Source organism: Octopus sinensis, linkage group LG25 (genome assembly GCF_006345805.1).
Source record: "Octopus sinensis linkage group LG25, ASM634580v1, whole genome shotgun sequence".
Classification (NCBI taxonomy): domain Eukaryota; kingdom Metazoa; phylum Mollusca; class Cephalopoda; order Octopoda; family Octopodidae; genus Octopus; species Octopus sinensis.
In genome coordinates this window covers 16,026,624-16,045,626 of record NC_043021.1, presented here as the reverse complement: position 1 = coordinate 16,045,626, position 19,003 = coordinate 16,026,624, and the positions used below count along the sequence as shown (strand labels likewise).

At 36.6% G+C, this 19,003-nt stretch overlaps 1 protein-coding gene across 3 annotated transcripts in view; it reads right to left on the bottom strand.

Annotated features, from left to right (window-relative positions):
• LOC115224298 (carbohydrate-responsive element-binding protein) overlaps positions 1 to 19,003 on the bottom strand; it is a 229,571-nt gene that overhangs the window by 146,199 nt on the left and 64,369 nt on the right. For 2 of the 3 annotated variants that reach the window (XM_036513489.1, XM_029795128.2), the window contains exon 2: positions 2,659 to 2,691. The exons of the other annotated variant lie outside the window; for it this stretch is intronic. In XM_036513489.1, the coding sequence (XP_036369382.1) occupies positions 2,659 to 2,691 (33 nt within the window). The remainder of the gene's footprint in view (positions 1 to 2,658; positions 2,692 to 19,003) is intronic. 3 annotated transcript variants of the gene reach the window in all.

The window sequence follows — 19,003 nt, the reverse complement described above, 5'->3', positions numbered from 1 at the left end:
GTGATAGAAGGGTAGAGTCATGGAGGGTTTGGGCTCAAACTCCTGTCGAATCTGGTAACCCTAAATCTTTTCTCTTTTTCTTTAATTTAAAATTTATATTGTATATCATTTTATATTTATTACATAAGGCGGCAAGCTGGCAGAAACGTTAGCATGCTGGGTTAATTGCTTAGCGATATTTTGCCTGTCTTCACATACTGAGTTCAAATTCTGCCTTTCATCCTTTTAAGGTCAATAAATTAAGTACCAGTTGCGTACAAGGGTCGATCTAATCGACTGGCCCTTTCCCCCAAAATTTCGGGCCTGGTGCCTAGAGTAGGAAAGAATATTTATTACATGATTAAGTCAACCCATGTAAGGCAGGGCAGGATTCAAACGTCGAATGCAAGGAACTGGAACAAATACTGCAAGGAATCTGGTGCAATGTTCTCACAGTTCTACCATATCCCTTCCCTAGATTGATACTTTTTTTTTTCATCCACCCCAAAACAATGAAACGCAAAGTAGATGTCAGAATATGGACTCAGCACCAGGTAATCAGAACAAATAGGTAGAAAACATTGGTATTCAAGGCTCTATTGACTCTGCTAATTCATCCTAGTCAAAGGAGTATTTAGACTGAATATACAATCATATTTTACAAGAGTGAGTACTGCCAATGGAACAGGCAGAATCTTCCAATAGGCAGTATATATTTGTCAGAATGAAGGTATCTTTCAACAAAGTCTCCTCTTGCATTTAGACAGGTGTCAATGCTTTTAAAAAGAGGATTCTTACATAAAATTACTAAGGAGGGTTTTTCCTTGACTATAAACACTTTATAATTAGATGTCTTGCTTTATAAAACCTGTGATAATCTCAGGTAAATTGACATAAAAAAAGGGTTAAAAATAGTGGAAAACTGAAATGTGAACATTTTATGGAAGTTTTTCTTCCTCCCACTTAAATTGCAAGCATATTTAAAAGTATGCCTACGTCAATTTATATATATATCTAGCTAAATCATCATCATCAAATGTAAGCAATTTACTGGCTCTTTTTAAAACTACCTGGTTGTTTGTTTACGTAACCGCTGTGTCAAATAATACAAACACTGTACCAGGGACTGCGCCTGAAATGACTACTTCACCCAAACTTCATGCATGATTAATTATTATTATTATTATTATTAGTATTATTATATAAAATAAAATATCTTTACAGATTAGATAAATAACAACAAGTCACAGAAGTGAAACAATTTTTTTTTTATAACAACAACAATCAATCCTTCAAAACGTAAATAAAATATCTATATTAAAAAAAACATTCGCACAAAGCAAATTTCAGTAAATGCCAGCTGGCCACAAGTTTGGTTGTTTGTTGTTTTCAACTCTTTAATGCCCAACATATATCAATAAGAGAATTAAATGCTAAGGTTTCGTAATATAAAATCATCGTACACCCCATAAGCATTAGTTTGAAACAGAAAAGAAAAACAACTGACCCCGCTGACCAAGCTTGAATCCCCTATCTTATCTATTGCTTACCAAGGCTTATGAAGAGGAGAACAGGAACTTTTCATCATCTCATAATGAATTTCTAACAAACTCTTCTCTCCATTGGACTGATATATTGTTAATACAGTCAAAGGAAATGCTTTTATCTGCATCTTTTGATCAGTTTTGAAAATAATCAAGAATTTGAAATGATTTAGTCAGCTAAATCATTCAAATGTTTTCATCACCAAACTAGTGTGTTTAAAACAAAAAAGGTTTCTTATATAAAATTTTCATGGAAGATTTGAATTAAAATCCTTTATAATAGAAAAGGTGTGTTTTTGTGTCACAGAATGAGAAGCAACTTCAAGTGGGTTAATATTAAAACGGTTTAAAATGTCGACAAATTTTCTGGTGGATAATTAGCTCTAACTTCCAGGTATTAAGGAGACAAGATTTGAATTGGTCTGTGAGTAGGGAATGATGATCCTATTGCAAGTTGCATTACCTGAGAGCTAGAACAAGTGAGGTCAGCAGAATTACGAGTCCTGCCCAAATGTGCGTTGAAAAACCAGCAGTGGATCTGAACTGGAAAGTTGTTAAGCTACCTCAACAAACTTTTCTTCATAGTAGCTTGACATGCTAGAAATAACGACCAGATCTTCCATCAAATCATATCCTGCTATCGTAAATGTAGGAGACACATTAGATAATGACTCTAAAATGACGGGAATGTCTGATCATAGTTTTACTTGATCATGTTTTGTTTGAGGATAAGCAACAACTTTTCTCTATGCTAAAATTGGTAACAGGTATAAGATGTCATCAATGTTCTACTAGCAGAGTGCTGTGGATTAAGAGAATGGTGACAGTTTGGCAAAATCGGTGGAGCAACAAGTTAAATCCCTTGCAGCATTTAACTGTCTCATTCTACATCTCTGAGTTCAAATAACACCAGATTTGACCCTACTGACCCTGTCTTCCAGTCTTCCATGAGAAGGTTCAGATAATATCAGTATCAGTGTAGTGTCCAGGGGATGTCAATATAACTGATGGTTCCCTCATCCCTTTGCTCCCAAGTTTGTAGCCTTGAGCTAGTGACAGAAGCAATATATTCCTCTCTCATAATATGAAGGCATTAAAGAATTGAATCATTGATAACCAGAAGGAAAAGCCATACCTGCAAAATCCATCTATAGTTTGACTGCAATCTCTGAAAATATTTAGGATGGAATTTAGATAAGTCAAGTAAATTCACTCCCAGTCATGAAAGAGGGATGATGAAGATGCTGATGAGATGAAAGTGGTTTTGTCAAACAATCAAAATGATGTCAATACACTTGAAGTAATTAAATCAATAAATATGACGAAACAAATTTCTTTGTTTTCACTGCGATTAAAAATTAAAAAAAAGAGAAAATGATGGCTAAAAATTAACTTCAAAGAACATAAATTAATAATTCATAACCTGATCTAATTTGGGCATTCATATAGGGACTTCACAGCAAGCAGAAGTTGCCCATTGAACCCAAACTCCTGCAAATCCCTCCACAGCATGTCCCATGGCCCACAATCATATGTCTTTCCAAAATCTAGCATGCACCTCTTGGCAATATTCCCACAATTTCTTGAAAACCTGCTGTTGGACACCTAATTCATATATCTTTAGCTAACTCTGACGAGATTTGACTTTTAAATTGTTTTAATTTTGTTAATTAATTTCTAAAGGTCTGGAATTGAAACAGCTGTTAGAGATGTCAAATTTTCTAATTAATAAATAATTATTTATTAATTATCTCTCTATTTTCTCATCTTCTTTAAATCAATAAATATATTAAATTTTTTACTTGTTTAATTATTGAACTGCTGCCATGAAGGATTTGACGGAACAGATCAACGGAACAGATCAACCCAGATTTGACGGAACAGATCAACCCAAGTATTTACTTATAAGTTTCATATTTATTCTATCAATTGCTTTTTACTGAACCACAAGGTTACAGGGACATAAACAAACACCAGTTGTCAAGTGTCAGTAGAGAGGACAAATACAAACACACATACTCCAGCAGGCTTCCACATAGTTTCCAGCTACCAAATTCACTCACAAGTCTGGAGCTATAATAGAACCCTATCCCTAACCCAAGGCTCTGCGCAGTGGAACTGAACCCACAGCCACATTATTGCAAAGCAAGTTCCTTAACTACACAGCCACATTTGCATCTAAATTTCTCTAAAATAATTTTTACTTCATTTAACATCTGATTGAAATCAGTGAGTTAGGAGACTGCTATTAAAATATAAGGATGGGTTCCGTGATATTTAGAAATTATTTAAGGCTTCTGCAACAAAATAATTTTGTTTATGTGCTAACAGTTCTGCCAGATCACTGCTTTAATAATAATAAATAATAAATAATAAAAATAAATAATAAAAATAAATAATAAATAATAAAAATAAATAATAAAAATAAATAATAAATAATAAAAATAAATAATAAAAATAAATAATAAATAATAAAAATAATAAAAATAAAAATAAATAATAAAAATAAATAATAAAAATAAAAATAAATAAAAATAAATAATAATAATAATTTCAAAGTTTGGCAGAAGCCCAGCAATTTAAAAGGAGAGGACAAGTCAATTACATCAACATTAGTGCTTGACTGGGACTTATTTTATTGACCCCGACAGGATGAAAGGCAAAGTCCACCTCGACAGTATTTGCACCAAGAACATAAAGAGCAAACAATGAAAAACACAGCCCAGCATTTTGTTGCACATGCTAAAGACTTAGCCAGCTCACCACCTTACCATGTTCATTACTTGAATGTAAACGCTACATGTTCAGGTAGAAACAGAGGATATGTATTATGCATGTGAGAAACTGAACTAACTTCATTGACAGTTATTACATTGACTGGTTAGTAGGATTAATTAGCTATTTCATAACATTAACATAACAACAACAGCTGTTATGCATTATAATCCTGTTTGTTAACTCAATGTTTCTAACAGCTGTGATCTCTCAAGAGTAGTTGTCACATTCTTTCACAGATCAAACAGCAAAGACTACTCACAACCATTATACAATGGTTCCTGCAGCTGTAAGACTATAAAAAGTCTATTGATAATTAATTACATTTAAACAGTAGTGTTTTCATGTAGAGGTTGCCAGCAAAACATGTGGCATACAACAGGAGACAGAATAATCATCATTTTAGCATCTACTTTTCTATGCTTGCAAGAGTCAGACAGAATTTGTTGAAGCTGGTCTTTTACAGCTGGATGCCCTTCCTGTCACCAACTCTCCTCTGTCTCCAGGCAAGGAAATATCTCCCCATGGCCAGGATAGGTTTCCATGGGAGACTGGAAATGAAGGACACCGTGACGGTGACACATGCTTACAACTATCATGTTATGTCAAGAAAGGAAACAGTAACACACACACACAGATGACAATTTTTGGTCATGTGCCCCACAAAGCAGGGCAAGGTAATTTCTGATGCCTTTTCACAGCACACAAACTTTTCATCATTTAGACGACAATTTATATACTGCACCCTATATATGTACAATGGGACCCTTTCAGTTTCCATCAGCTAAACCCATTCATAAGACATTCGTTGGTCCAAGCTTTCATAGAAGACACTTACCCAAGGTACCACATGGTGGAACTGAACCAGGAACCATCTGGTTGGGAAGCAAAATTTCTTACTACACAGCCACACCTGTGCCTATAAATGTGTTGTAAACAAACAACCATGACCAGAATATGCACCAAAACAGCTAATTAGAACACATGGAAAATCTTAGTTCTTCCATCAATTTGAAACCTGAAATAGTAACACAACAGAGGTGGCGCTGGTATGACCGTGTGGTTTAAGAAGTTTGCATCACAACCATGCATTTTTCAGTTCTGTCTCAATGCATGGCACTTTAGACCAAGTGTCTTCTGCTATACATCGTTAGGTTGACACACCCACACACCCCAATACATACATAACTGTGTACATGTATATACACACACACATCTACATATAGGTACAGGCTTGGCTGTGTGGTAAGAAACTTGCTTCCCAACCACATGGTTCCACAATGCATCAGGATGGCCTAGTGGTTAGAGTGAAGCCTGTGTCAGGTGGGGGAAAAGGCTTGGATCAAGCAGAAAGACCTGTATCAGATGGGGGGAAAGAAAGGCTTGTATCAAATGGGGGGAAAGGCTTGAATCAAATGGGGGGGAAGGCTTGAATCAAATGGGGGGGAAAGGCTTGAATCAAATGGGGGGAAAGGCTTGAATCAAATGGGGGGAAAGGCTTGAATCAAATGGGGGGAAAAGAAAGGCTTGTATCAAATGGGGGGAAAAGGCCTGTATCAAATGGGGGGAAAAGGCCTGTATCAAATGGGGGGGAAAGGCCTGTATCAAATGGGGGGGAGGCCTGTATCAAATGGGGGAAAAGGCCTGTATTAAATGGTGGGGAAAAGGCCTGTATCAAATGGGGGGAAAAGGCCTGTATCAAATGGGGGGGAAAGGCCTGTATCAAATGGGGGGGGAGGCCTGTATCAAATGGGGGAAAAGGCCTGTATTAAATGGTGGGGAAAAGGCCTGTATCAAATGGGGGGAAAGGCCTGTATCAAATGGGGGGAAAGGCCTGTATCAAATGGGGGGAAAAGGCCTGTATCAAATGGGGGGAAAAGGCCTGTATCAAATGGGGGGAAAAGGCCTGTATCAAATGGGGGGGGAAGGCCTGTATCAAATGAGGGGAAAAGGCCTGTATCAAATGGGGGAAAAGGCCTGTATCAAATGAGGGGTGGGGGGAGGCCTGTATCAAATGGGGGGAAAAGGCCTGTATCAAATGAGGGGAAAAGGCCAGTATCAAATGGGATGAAAAGGCCTGTATCAAATGGGGGGAAAAGGCCTGTATCAAATGGGGGGGTGGGTAGGAAGGCCTGTATCAAAGGGTGGTAAAGGCCTATATCAAATGGGGGAAAAGGCCTGTATCAAATGGGAAACAGGATGTATCAGATGGAGAGAAAAAAACTTACTAAGGCCTGTATCAAATGGAAAAAAAGAAGTTAATAAGCCAGCACAGAACAAGGATATTAAATGATGATGATGCTAATGATGAAAAGTTTGTGTGACGCGAGAAGGCGTCAGAAATTACCTCACCCTGCTTTGTGGGGCACATGACCATATCTATTTAACAAATCACATTGTTAAGAGGGTTAATGATTTAAGAAGCGATATGTTTTATGTGATTAACTCTTGATGAAAATAATACATTCAATTGTTTTTGAAATTCGGTGAATTTGAAAAGAAGGAAGGGAAAAAAAACTAAAACCTAATGACTCAACAATAATCTGTGTCACTATGTTACAGCAATCCCGCTGATATTCTAGATTTAATTACGGTAATTGGTGGTAAAAATGAAGAAAATGTGCGAGATAAAAGGTTTTGTTGTTTTTTTTCCTCTTGGCTGCATATCTGGTGTGTGATGAAACAAAAGTGAAATTGTATGCATGTATTTGTATGCTTATATCAATGTGTGTGAGTGTGTGTAAGCATGTGTGTATGCTAGTATGTTAGTATGTAGGTTACAATGTACATACACACATGTGCATATCAGTGTGTGTGTGTGTGTGTCTACATACTAATGTGTATGCTTATGTATGTGTACGTTTATGTGTGTACATATCAATGTGTGTGTGTGTAAGTATATGTGTCTATGAGTATGTAGACTTGTATGTATGTCAGTATGTGAGGACAGGTGTGTGTGTGTGTATATATATATATATATATATATATATATATAGGGGTTAAGGGTGTAACCCACTACGAGATATCATTTATCCAATATACTGTTGGTATATACTGGTTGTATGCTTTTGATGTTCTCATATGTAAAATGAATAAATAATCTAACATTATAATATCCCTAAGTTGATGAACAAACTGAATTTGTTTCTCCATTTTCTTATTTGTATTATATATATATATATATATATATATATATATATGTGGAGGCACAATGGCCTAGTGGTTAGGGCAGCGGACTCGCGGTCGCAGGATCGCAGTTTTGATTCCCAGACCAGGCGTTGTGTGTGTTTATTGAGCGAAAACACCTAAAAAGCTCCACGAGGCTCCGGCAGGGGGTGGTGATCCCTGCTGTACTCTTTCACCACTCTTTCTCCCACTCTTTCTTCTGTTGGCCTGCTCGCTTAGCCAGCAGGGTGGCGTCATTCGAAGGCTAAAACAATGCGAACGCATTGTGACCAGCGATGTATAACAACGTCTGATGGTCTGGTCGGTCACGTGATCACGTTTATATATATATATATATATATATATATATATATAATGAATGGGTGTAGGCATGTGTGCATATCAATGTTTGCATGTGAGCATGTGTACTTATGAGTTGGCATGCCTATACGTGAGAATATGCTGAGGAAACAGCAGAGCTATTGTTCCAGATACAGGCAGTTTGAAGTTCACAAACAAACAACTTGGTTGAGTTAATGTTATCAACAGGTCCTATCTGAAGATAGTGCACAGAAATAATTATGCAATCTAATTACTTAGGAGAAAAATTATTAATTTTAATCTATTCACGGAATCAACTTCCCTCCTTCCTTCCAATTTCGTAGTTAACCAAATGAATATCTTTTATTTATTGTTAACTTGTTTCAGTCATTGGACTGCAGCCATGCTTTGGGGGGGTGGGGGGTACTGCATTCAAAGATTTAGCTGCACTAACTGACCTTGGTACTTATTCTATTGATCTCTTTTGCTGAACTGCTAAGTCATGGGGGGGGGGCATAAACAAACCAACACCAGTTGGCAAATTATGCTGGAGGACAAAACTAACAAACATACACACACTCACAACGCCCTGTCTGGGAATCGAAACCACGATCCTACAACCACGAGTTTGATGCCCTAACCACTGAGCCATTACACCTCCACACCCCCAAAAACTAGCTAGTTTCTGAAACATCAGTAATGTTTGGATTTTAAAGGAAATGCCCCAGCATGGCCACAGCCTCTGGCTGAAATGAGTAAAGTTAACAAAGCAGCTTCACAAAATGCATTCCACCTGCATGACAACAAGAACAGCTAAAACAATAATAAAGTTTTTGCTATGTTATTATTATTATTATAATTATCATCATCATCATCATTTCATTTTGTTATCTTGCCTGGCAAGATCTATAAAAGCCATATCAGAGAAGTTGCATCTATCTTATCAAGAAACCTAGTTTTTAATTTCATAACAACATTCATTGCAGTGCATATTTCTGCAATCAGATACTTGAAGTACAGACAACTGACTAACAACTCGAATAAAAGGCAGAGAAGAGCCAAACCTTTACAGTAGGCCGAGTTAGGTTTATTATCTGCATAATAAAACACAATTATATATAAATAAAATACAGAAAAAGGTTAAAAGAAAGGGGGGGGGTCAGGGGTTAAACAACACCGACAGAGAATGCTTACTGACAGACAAGGTTAACTTTTGTCTGATTTTCCAAGATAATGCAAAAATCAGAGGAAAAGTACTACAAATGTAACACAAAGAATTCTATGAAAATCAAATACAAACCTATTATTATTATCTATGTTTATAACCTTCGGGCCCTGACAGATTGATATGAGGTTAGATACAAAAATAGGAATAACATTTACAGCCAAATTTCAGAAAATAAAGTTACCTTTTGCACTTTTCAGAAGGAAGTTTTTTTTTGGCTAATTAATCCCTTTTTATTTTATTTTTTAATATCTTTATCCAGGCGCAGGAGTGGCTGTGTGGTAAGTAGCTTGTTTACCAACCACATGGTTCCGGGTTCAGTCCCACTGCGTGGTACCTTGGGCAAGTGTCTTCTACTATAGCCTCGGGCCAACCAAAGCCTTGTGAGTGGATTTGGTAGACGGAAACTGAAAGAAGCCCGTCGTATATATGTATATATATATATATATATATGCGTGTGGTGTGTTTGTGTGTCTGTGTTTGTCCCCCTAGCATTGCTTGACAACCGATGCTGGTGTGTTTATGTCTCAGTTACTTAGCGGTTCGGCAAAAGAGACCGATAGAATAAGTACTGGGCTTACAAAAGAATAAGTCCCGGGTTCGAGTTGCTCGATTAAAGGTGGTGCTCCAGCATGGCCGCAGTCAAATGACTGAAACAAGTAAAAGAGTAAAGTATGGTTGATTGGTAGAATTGTTAGAGCACCAGATAAAATGCCTTGAAGTATTTGTTTTGCCTCTTTGCATTCCCTGTTCAAATCCCACCAAGATCGATTTTGCTTTTTTTTTTTTAGGGTGTCAGTGAATAAAAGCACTAGTCCCCGTCCCCTAAATTTGAAACCTTATATCCGAGAAATCATTCTTTGTATCCCAATGGCAGAATCAGTAGCCACCATTTTACACTCATATTTCAAACCCGGCTAGGCAGAAGGGGTCAACCAACTTTGCAACTCGTCCTTCCAGGGTTGGTAAAGTTTTTTTTTGTCAAATGCAGAAAGTAAAATTTAATCAACTCTAACCCCCACCACATTGAAATTTCTAGACTCGTGTCTCACTTTTAATACTTTTTGTAGGTAGAAGGATTCCACAAATTTAAACATTTCCACAAGTTATTTCACCGTTTTGATACCAACCTACCTGTGACCACCCCTAACTGATAGAAATTTCATATTTTTAAACAATCTAAATTAAAAGCTACCATCAAAATTTCATGTTAGTTGATGCTCCAAGGACCAACTTAATAACGCCCCAGCATGGCCACAGCCTCAAGGCCAAAATATAAAAGAAAAAGGCTATTTTACTACATTCTTTTTCATTTTCAAAACTGACTGAAGCAAAGGTAGTGTGCTTCAACAACAATACAACAAAAGGGTTAAATAAGTTGTTGAATACTTAAAACAGCATCCATTTCTCTGAACTGGCTTGCCGCCTCATACCATTCTCACCTCCTCTCATCATCTATTCTATATCTTATCACACAGGCTTCATCCTAACTAACCATTCACCCAATCCTTCCACCTTCCTGCCTACATTCTTCCTATAGATGTCAGCTTACAGATGTTCAGGTCGAATATAAACATAATTGATCTCACCGATGCTGAATGGTCTGCAAAGGTCGAGAGTGTTGACCTTTCCTTCTGATAAGCCATAGAACAGTCAAAAACATTTCCAATATTACAAATGACCACTTTCGACAAAACACATCAAGAAGATCTTGTAAATGGACGTAGTCTTATAATAATTGATTTAAAACAGCAGCCACAACATGTTACTAGTATTACATAGGATTTCACTTAAGCATAGCAATACTGATAACCAGTTGTTAGTACTCAATATACATACATTTTGATAAAATTTTTGGGAAGGACAGAGCAAAAACACTCGGCTCTGAGCAAACAGTAGTCTTTCAGCAGAAACAGCTGTAAGCTAATGAAGTTGATCAGGTGATTCCTGTTCTCTTGTTAGTCATTTGTATACAGACAGACAGATATAGAAATAGACAGACAGACAGATAGAGATAGACAGACAGACAGATATAGAGATAGATAGACAGATAGAGAGATAGTCAGACAGACAGATAGAGATAGACAGACAGACTGATATAGAGAGAGACAGACATCAGAGATAGTGTGAGAGGATGGTTAAGTTATACTTAATTTAGATAGGATACAAAATAAAGAGGTCTCAATGACACCATTACCTCATATATATATATGTGTGTGTGTACACACGACAGGTTTCTTTCAGTTTCCATCTACCAAATCAACTCACAAGGCTTTGGTCAGCCCAGTGTTACAGTATAAAAGACATTTACCCAAGGCCCCTGACACCAAAACTATGTGCTTAGGAAATAAACTTCTTATCAACTCTAAATGAATTCAAGACAAAAATCATTTAATTAACTGAAAACCAAATTTAAATATTTCACTGAATTTAAACCATCTCTCACTTGATGTTAGAGACCCAACACTTACTTAAATAGATTAGGTTACAAGGCTGTGAGGCAACAGCATTTAGGCAAGTTTCCTCAACTTTGGGCCAACCAAAGCCTTATGAGCAGACTTGGTGGACAGAGGCTGAAACTAACCCATCATGTATGTGTGTAGCCTCATCTTGACATGTGATGGTTGTAAATGAGCATCACCACCATACAAGTGGTGTTTGTTTCTGGTCATCTGCGAAAGACATGTATGGCCATGAGGAAATAATACTTTGATTAAAAACAAGCAAAGATTGGTGACAGCAAGAGCATCCAGCTGTAGAAAAATCTACCCCGACCAATTCCAAGTTCATCATTTAACGACGTTCATCATTTAACGATGTTGAACTGAAATCAAGACAAAAGAAAAGTACTTAAGAAACTAGAAACTAATTTAAATATCCTTGAATTTAATCCATATTTATCTCGATCTTAGAGGCCAACACCAAACAAGATTAGGTTACAAGGCTTTGAAAAACTACTATTTTACTCATATATGGTGTGTGTGGTGTGTGTGTGTGTGTGTGTGTGTGTGTGTAACTTCTCTAGGGAGTGTATATAACTATCATGTGAACCACACACACAAACACTGAAGAATTAGTTAACCCATCAGAATTTACATCAACAGCAACAGGATATTTTGGTATGCCAATATGTGCCAACAATATTAGTAGTATGTACAGATGGAAATTAACCCAATCATATGAAGAAAACTAACTGTTTTCATGTCTAGTAGCTTTACTAGTCTCATTACTCACTCTCTCACTACACGGTGACTGCAGTGAATTTACTCACCATCACTACATACCTCCGATAGTCAGCCTGCCTTTAGTTGTAAACAACTCATATATTGGGCAGAAAGATGTAAACTGAGGCATCAAGATATATAACATATAAATCAATGAACTAAACAACTAAACCCATCTCTCTCTCTCTCTGTATGTATATATATATATATATATATATATACATACACACACACACATATATATAAAAGAATGAACATCTGATGTAGCTCAGTTGAAACTGTTGATACCTCTCACTTGCAATGTTTTAGTCATATTCTGACAGATTTATAAAGAAACTTACAAGGACTAGGTCAAAAGGAGGTACCCTCTATACAGTTGCTCAGCTTACTAGAAATAACAACCAAATCTTCCTTAAATCACAACCTACTTTAACTTTTTTCTTTTCCTTGTTTCAGTAATGGACTGTGGCAATGCTGGGGCACCACCTTGAAGGGTTTTTTTTTAAAGGCTGGTGCTTATTTCTTCAGTCACTGTCACTGAACTGCTAAGTTACATGTACATAAACAAACCAACATTGGTTATCAAGCAGTGGGAAACAAACACACATAAGCAGGTTGCAAACAACATATATATATATATATATGAATAAACAAAAGAAAAGGGCACTCAACACATTTAGGAGTAACATGTATGATTTAAAACAGTTTGATTCCATTCCATGCTGCTTTAAGTTACGCAGGCCCCTACTGGAAGACCAACTCCTTCAGACTTCTGGAATGCCAAATAGACAGATCCTGGAAGTCCAAGATGGCTTTTGGACTTCCTGGATCTCTCTATTTGGCATTCCAGAAATCTGAATGAGTTGGTCTCCCATTAGGGGCCTGCAATGGACTTCCTAGATCTCTCTATTTGGCATTCCAGAAGTCTGAAGGAGTTGGTCTCCCGTTAGGAGCTTGCGAAACTTAAAGCAGCACAAAACGAAACCAAACTGTTTCAAATATAATATAATATACACTCACACACACACATACATACACACAGTAAAAATTATGAAAAAAGGGAATCAAATCAGATCAAGGCAAATCAACAGCCAAATATTTATGAGCATGTCACCTATGAAATATTCTAAGGTGTACTTATCTGAAGAAGTGAAATTTTATGAAGACCCACATTTGCATAATGTGACATATCAAGTTACACAAAACACTTGTGCTCTGAATAAACCCATTATGGAAACGTGTGTAGTCATACACTTTGTGCCCATTCATATTATTCTTAGTACTATATATATATATATATATATATATATAAATAATAATAAATATTAGGGAATAAATCCAAATTTACAGGGAAAAAATCAGATTTAGGATTAAATCCAATTTTATAGTAAAATATTATAAAATATTAATTCGAGACAAAACCACTATTTTGCAAAACAAACAAGGAAAGACTTAATCAATACATAAAAATTTTTAATATAAAGAAATAATAATTCACTTATGTATTGATTAAGTCTTTCCTTGTTGTTTTGCAAAATAGTGGTTTTGTCTCGAATTAATATTTTATATATATATATATATATATACACACACACACACACACAAAACCAATTAAAAGATTGCGAATGAATGAATATTGAGACCTCAAAGTATATAAAAAGAAAAATAAGATTCTGCTAAGAAATGAAAACAAAAACAGTCTCTCTCTCTTTCTCTCTCTCACACACACACACACACACAGAGTTTCTTTCACTTTTGATCCACCAAACCCACTCATAAGAAATCTGGTTAACTTGGGACCTTGTGCAAATACACAATTTTATTTTAAAAAAGGAAAAGAATTTTAATAGAAATTTTTGTTATTTATTTTATTAATCAGATTTTATCATTATAATAACAATTCATTCTAATTTTAGTACAAAGCCTGCAATACTGAGGGAAGGGGGCAACTCGATTACATCGATCCCCCAGCATGTGACTGGTACTTATTTTATCCACCCTTAAAGGAGGAAATGCCAAGTTGGTTCCAACAGGATTTGAACTCAGAATGTAAAGTGTTGGAAGAAATGCCACTAAGTATTTTGTCCAATGCACTAACAATTCTGCCAGCTCACCGCCTTGATTATAACAATGCTTTATTAACCATAAGGGTTTACAGAAAGATCAATGATGGTACAGGATAATACAGGGTGAGAGTACATGTAGACAAGAGGATAACAGAATTTTTTTAAAATTCAAAACAAAATTTCTTCAAAGGAGGACTATTTGTGGAAACCCCACAAAAATGATAATCATTCTGACCACTAAGGGAAGCACCCTCTCCCAAATGTCCCTCACAAATCTATAGGTATATTCTTATTTCTTTACTGCCCACAAGGAGCTGCACACAGAGGGGACAGACAAACGGCTTAAGTCGATTATATCGACCCCAATGCGTAACTGGTACTTATTTAATCAACCCCAAAAGGATGAAAGGCAAAGTCGACCTCAGCGGAATTTGAACTCAGAACGTAGTGGCAGACGAAATACCGCTAAGCATTTCGCCCGACATGCTAACGTTTCTGCCAGCTTGCCGCCTTACATTCTATAGGTAAATTCTTGCAGAGATCCAGTTACACGGACTATACTTGCCACTCTTCATCCATCCTTTCAACAAATTTACTGCATAGCAGCACTTCATTTTCCTTTCATATGAAACTTGAAACAGTTATGACGAGGGCTTGCCAAAGAGGAAGGTGTCCGTCTTCAGCCCTTTCAGTCTCATCTACTATTCAACCCCTTTCACCAGGGCCACAAGACATAAAATCTGCCAAGCCTTTCCTAGATAAAGGAAGGTGGCAAGACATTCTTCATAATGGACTCAGCTGATAGCCAGATCTGTGCTAGTGCTCTCATATAATTAACTGCCATCTTTTTCCCCCTTTCTCCTAATCTCCGAAGTCAGAGTCAACGACACATAGAAATGATTTAACTGAACTATGAAATATTTATGTCTGTTCTTGAATAAGACAAGCTTAAAGTATGACGCATCCAGCTTCAGCATCAGTCAGAGAAAGATGTCAAGGAAGAAAACAAATCTAACAACATTTTGTTATCTCAAAGTAATGAGGGAGCCTCACAGTGGACACTCAGCTTGCTGAAAACAGTAACCAAAAATCACTCAAATAATATCCTGCCATCTGTAAAAAGGTAAAAAAAAAAATAGTAGCAAATGGCATATTGAATATAATGTAATTGTAGAAGGTATAAAATAAAGATGGGATGGTCATAATTGACCTGATCATGGCTGACTGGGTATTAAAACAACAACAAGGAAAGAACATTAGATCATATAGTTAGTCCCAGAAATAGTTAAAGGAAAATAAAGAGGGGCCCATCATGACTATTTTTATTTATTTTTATTTTTTTAATTTTATCTAGTTTCAGCTCACGTGCTGTGGCCATGCTGGGGCACTGCCATTTATAATGCCTTTGATCTAAAGGCTCTTGATTAGAGTTGTCCAAGGGCTAAACAACATTAAACAACAATTGTTATTGTTGTTTAGATCCAATTTCTCTATCAGCACACAGGTAGAGATAACAGAACAAGATTGTAGCCCCCGGGACCGACCTACAAAACCAGAACATATCATGTGTGTAATCTGAGAAAAGGCGTGGGATTACATTACATGGTTCACTGCATGGTGATTTGCAGTGCGTGTGCATGTGCTCGCACACATGCGAGCAACATTGTGTACACGACATACCAGTCAAATTTCCATTGTTGACACTAGACTGCGTCACTGTCCAATCAATTGATCTAACAAACACAATATCTGTTGGAGGAAGAAGATTGTTTTCATTGCTTAAGGTCACCCATCTATCTCCAGTATTTGGGCTGGCTTTAGCAATTATCATCGTCATCATTTTCATTTTAAATGCATTTTCTCCAGTTTACATACGGGCTAATCTGTCTCACATGCTACCCTCCTCCTCCATCCAATACACACAGAGCAAACTGTCTTCTTGTGTATTCTTCTACATGCTTCCTTTCCTCATTCGCAAATGAAGGGTAAGACCCAAAATGGTAGGCACTCTATTCCTCATGCTAAATGAGGACCTTTACCTATCTTTCATTTCCTTGGTTTCAGAATGCACTCAGTCCTATGTTTAGCTGATCTCTCACTTGCAAGGGCACACAAAGTCCATCAGGTGGACATGTACAAATCACAAAAGACTCTTAGCACAATTGTAGTTTAATTGGAGCATACCTGGGCACAGTAAGCATGGTTGTGAGGTTAACCCAGTAAAACATGAACAGACTGCAAAAAGTTCCTTCAAATTGTTTGAAGCCAAGCCATTCTTGTCTCCTCCATCAACAACCCAAAGGCAATTGCTACACATAAAACAAACATTATCCTATACCACTACAACAACATGAACAGGCAACAACTAGAACCCTTAGGGTTGCAACAAATACCAGACCACAACCATTATTGAAGATCCTTCCTGGAGAATGCACCATCCTTGACACAACAGATATAACATCACAATGACTGATCTTCCTTTATAGAGCTAAAAAAAATAATAATACATCCCCCCACACATACACAAACAACTACAAACCCAATTCAAAGCTCAGGTGAGATCCACAAAGGAGTATCGCTCCCAGGTAATCTCAGACTGGTACAGCTGTTACATATTCACAGACAGCATAGGCGGCAATCAAGCAAGAAGGCAACTCAACAGACTTCATGAAGTCACTTACCAATACACTCCAAACTCTGGCCAACATATACACTGTCTCCTCTCTCTGCCTTTTCCACTGCTGCTACAATGGCCTCTGCTCTTCAAACAGAAGCAGTGGTTCTTAACCTTTTTAATATTTGTCCAGATCCAAAACTAGGGGGTCCCGCACCAAAGAAACATAAAACACAATTCAATTACAGAAGAATTTATTATATTTATAGGAAGACGGGACCCATTAGGGGCCACCAGATGAATGCTTGAGGGCCACTGGACAAGCCAACAGAGGTAAGGGTTGGTTATGTTTATTGCTCATGTATACAACATCATACACAGAACAAAGTTTTACTCATGACTTTTAAGGCTACTATACTACAAATTATAATACGATATATTAAAGAGATAGCAAGTATAGAGATACACACACAGCTCTCGGTTTCCATTAATGGCTTCGTTGGTCGAATGATTTTTGTTTGATTAATAAAAAATAAATGGAAATCCTAACTGATCAATTAATCGAGTCAGTCAACCAAACTTCAGAAGAAGAGAAACACACAAACAAACAAACAAACAAACAAACAAACAGAAAGAAAATGTGTAGAATAGCTGTGACATTAATTTTATTTGTAGGGTTTTTACACACTGAAATAGGAGACAACTATCATAGAAAAGAAAAAAAAATGGACAAGATAAAGAAGTAGAGAAAACAGAAAAATGATCACATCATAATATTGACCAGGGACAACAACAGGATATACAACAACAAATAGACTCAGCTTAAAATAATCTATTTGTAAACTCCAAATTGCCAAATATTACGTGTGACACTTTCGGTTCTATCTTTCTATGTTGGGTTCACATTCCAGATGACGTACTGATGTGCAAGCAAGTAACTTTAGCACTAATTACTCATAGCATTTTTCTGTAAACAAGTTGAAAGTCTTTTCAGTAGAACAAACACAAGTAGATATATTATTTGACGGTATATAAGAAGTTTGTTTAAAAAACAAAAATAAATATCATAAAACAAGTTACCCTGGGTCCTATATGTGCAGTTAAACCTTCCATAAATTTTGTGCTTTAACCTTTTCAGCAGTCAAATTATTCTGTCAAATATAATGCTATGCTTATATATCCCCAATATTTTGAAGGGTAAAAAATCCCTTTGGTCATGCACCCAGAAAGTTTCCCTCCAAAACACAAGTCTGGGCAAGGTTGTTTATGGAAGACCAGCAGTCGCCCATGCATACCAGCTTCCCTCTCTATTTATTCACATTGTTTTTAATTAATCTAGCATTATCTTGTAAGCTTCAATATATCAATGAAGTGATTATTTATTTTTAGAATGACATTATAGGGTAGATGGGAGACGCCAGATCTGGCCAGTTTGAACACAAAACATGCAGAATATTTCAAATGGACGTAGTCAGTTTAAATGCTACAGGGTTAAAACACATGGTATACTTAAGTTTACGCAATGGCACTCAATGTAGATTCCTTACAATATGCATATATGGGAAGTTATTCAGGATTTGGCACCATTTTATCTTTCTGTTTCGACATTTAAAAAAGATTATCAACTACAGATCAATATCAGCAATTGATAAAACAGATGAAAACATCACCTATCTTTGGAAATGTTTTCATCTATTTAGTCAAAAGACTAGCTGATGATGATGATGATGCAATATGATTATTTCTCTTTCTCAGATGAAAATCAAGAGCTTGTAATATTCTTTCCAATTCTTCATTCCTCACGGCACTTGAGCTTACCAAGATCTCTGAAGCAAACTGCTTAAGCATACAAACATGCTGACACTCGAACACCCACCCACTCAATATATATATCTTTATATATAAAGCTGAAGTTGTCTGTGTGTGGCAGGTTTGATAGCCTTCAACTAACACTATCTCCTCAGAGACCCTCCAGTGCAAGTTGACCAAAATTGAGAGTATGATACTCTTCATTCCGTAGAAGATAAAATTCAAATCGGACCATGTTAACACCAAAAACTTTTTACATCAAAAAGGTGCTTTTTTTTTCT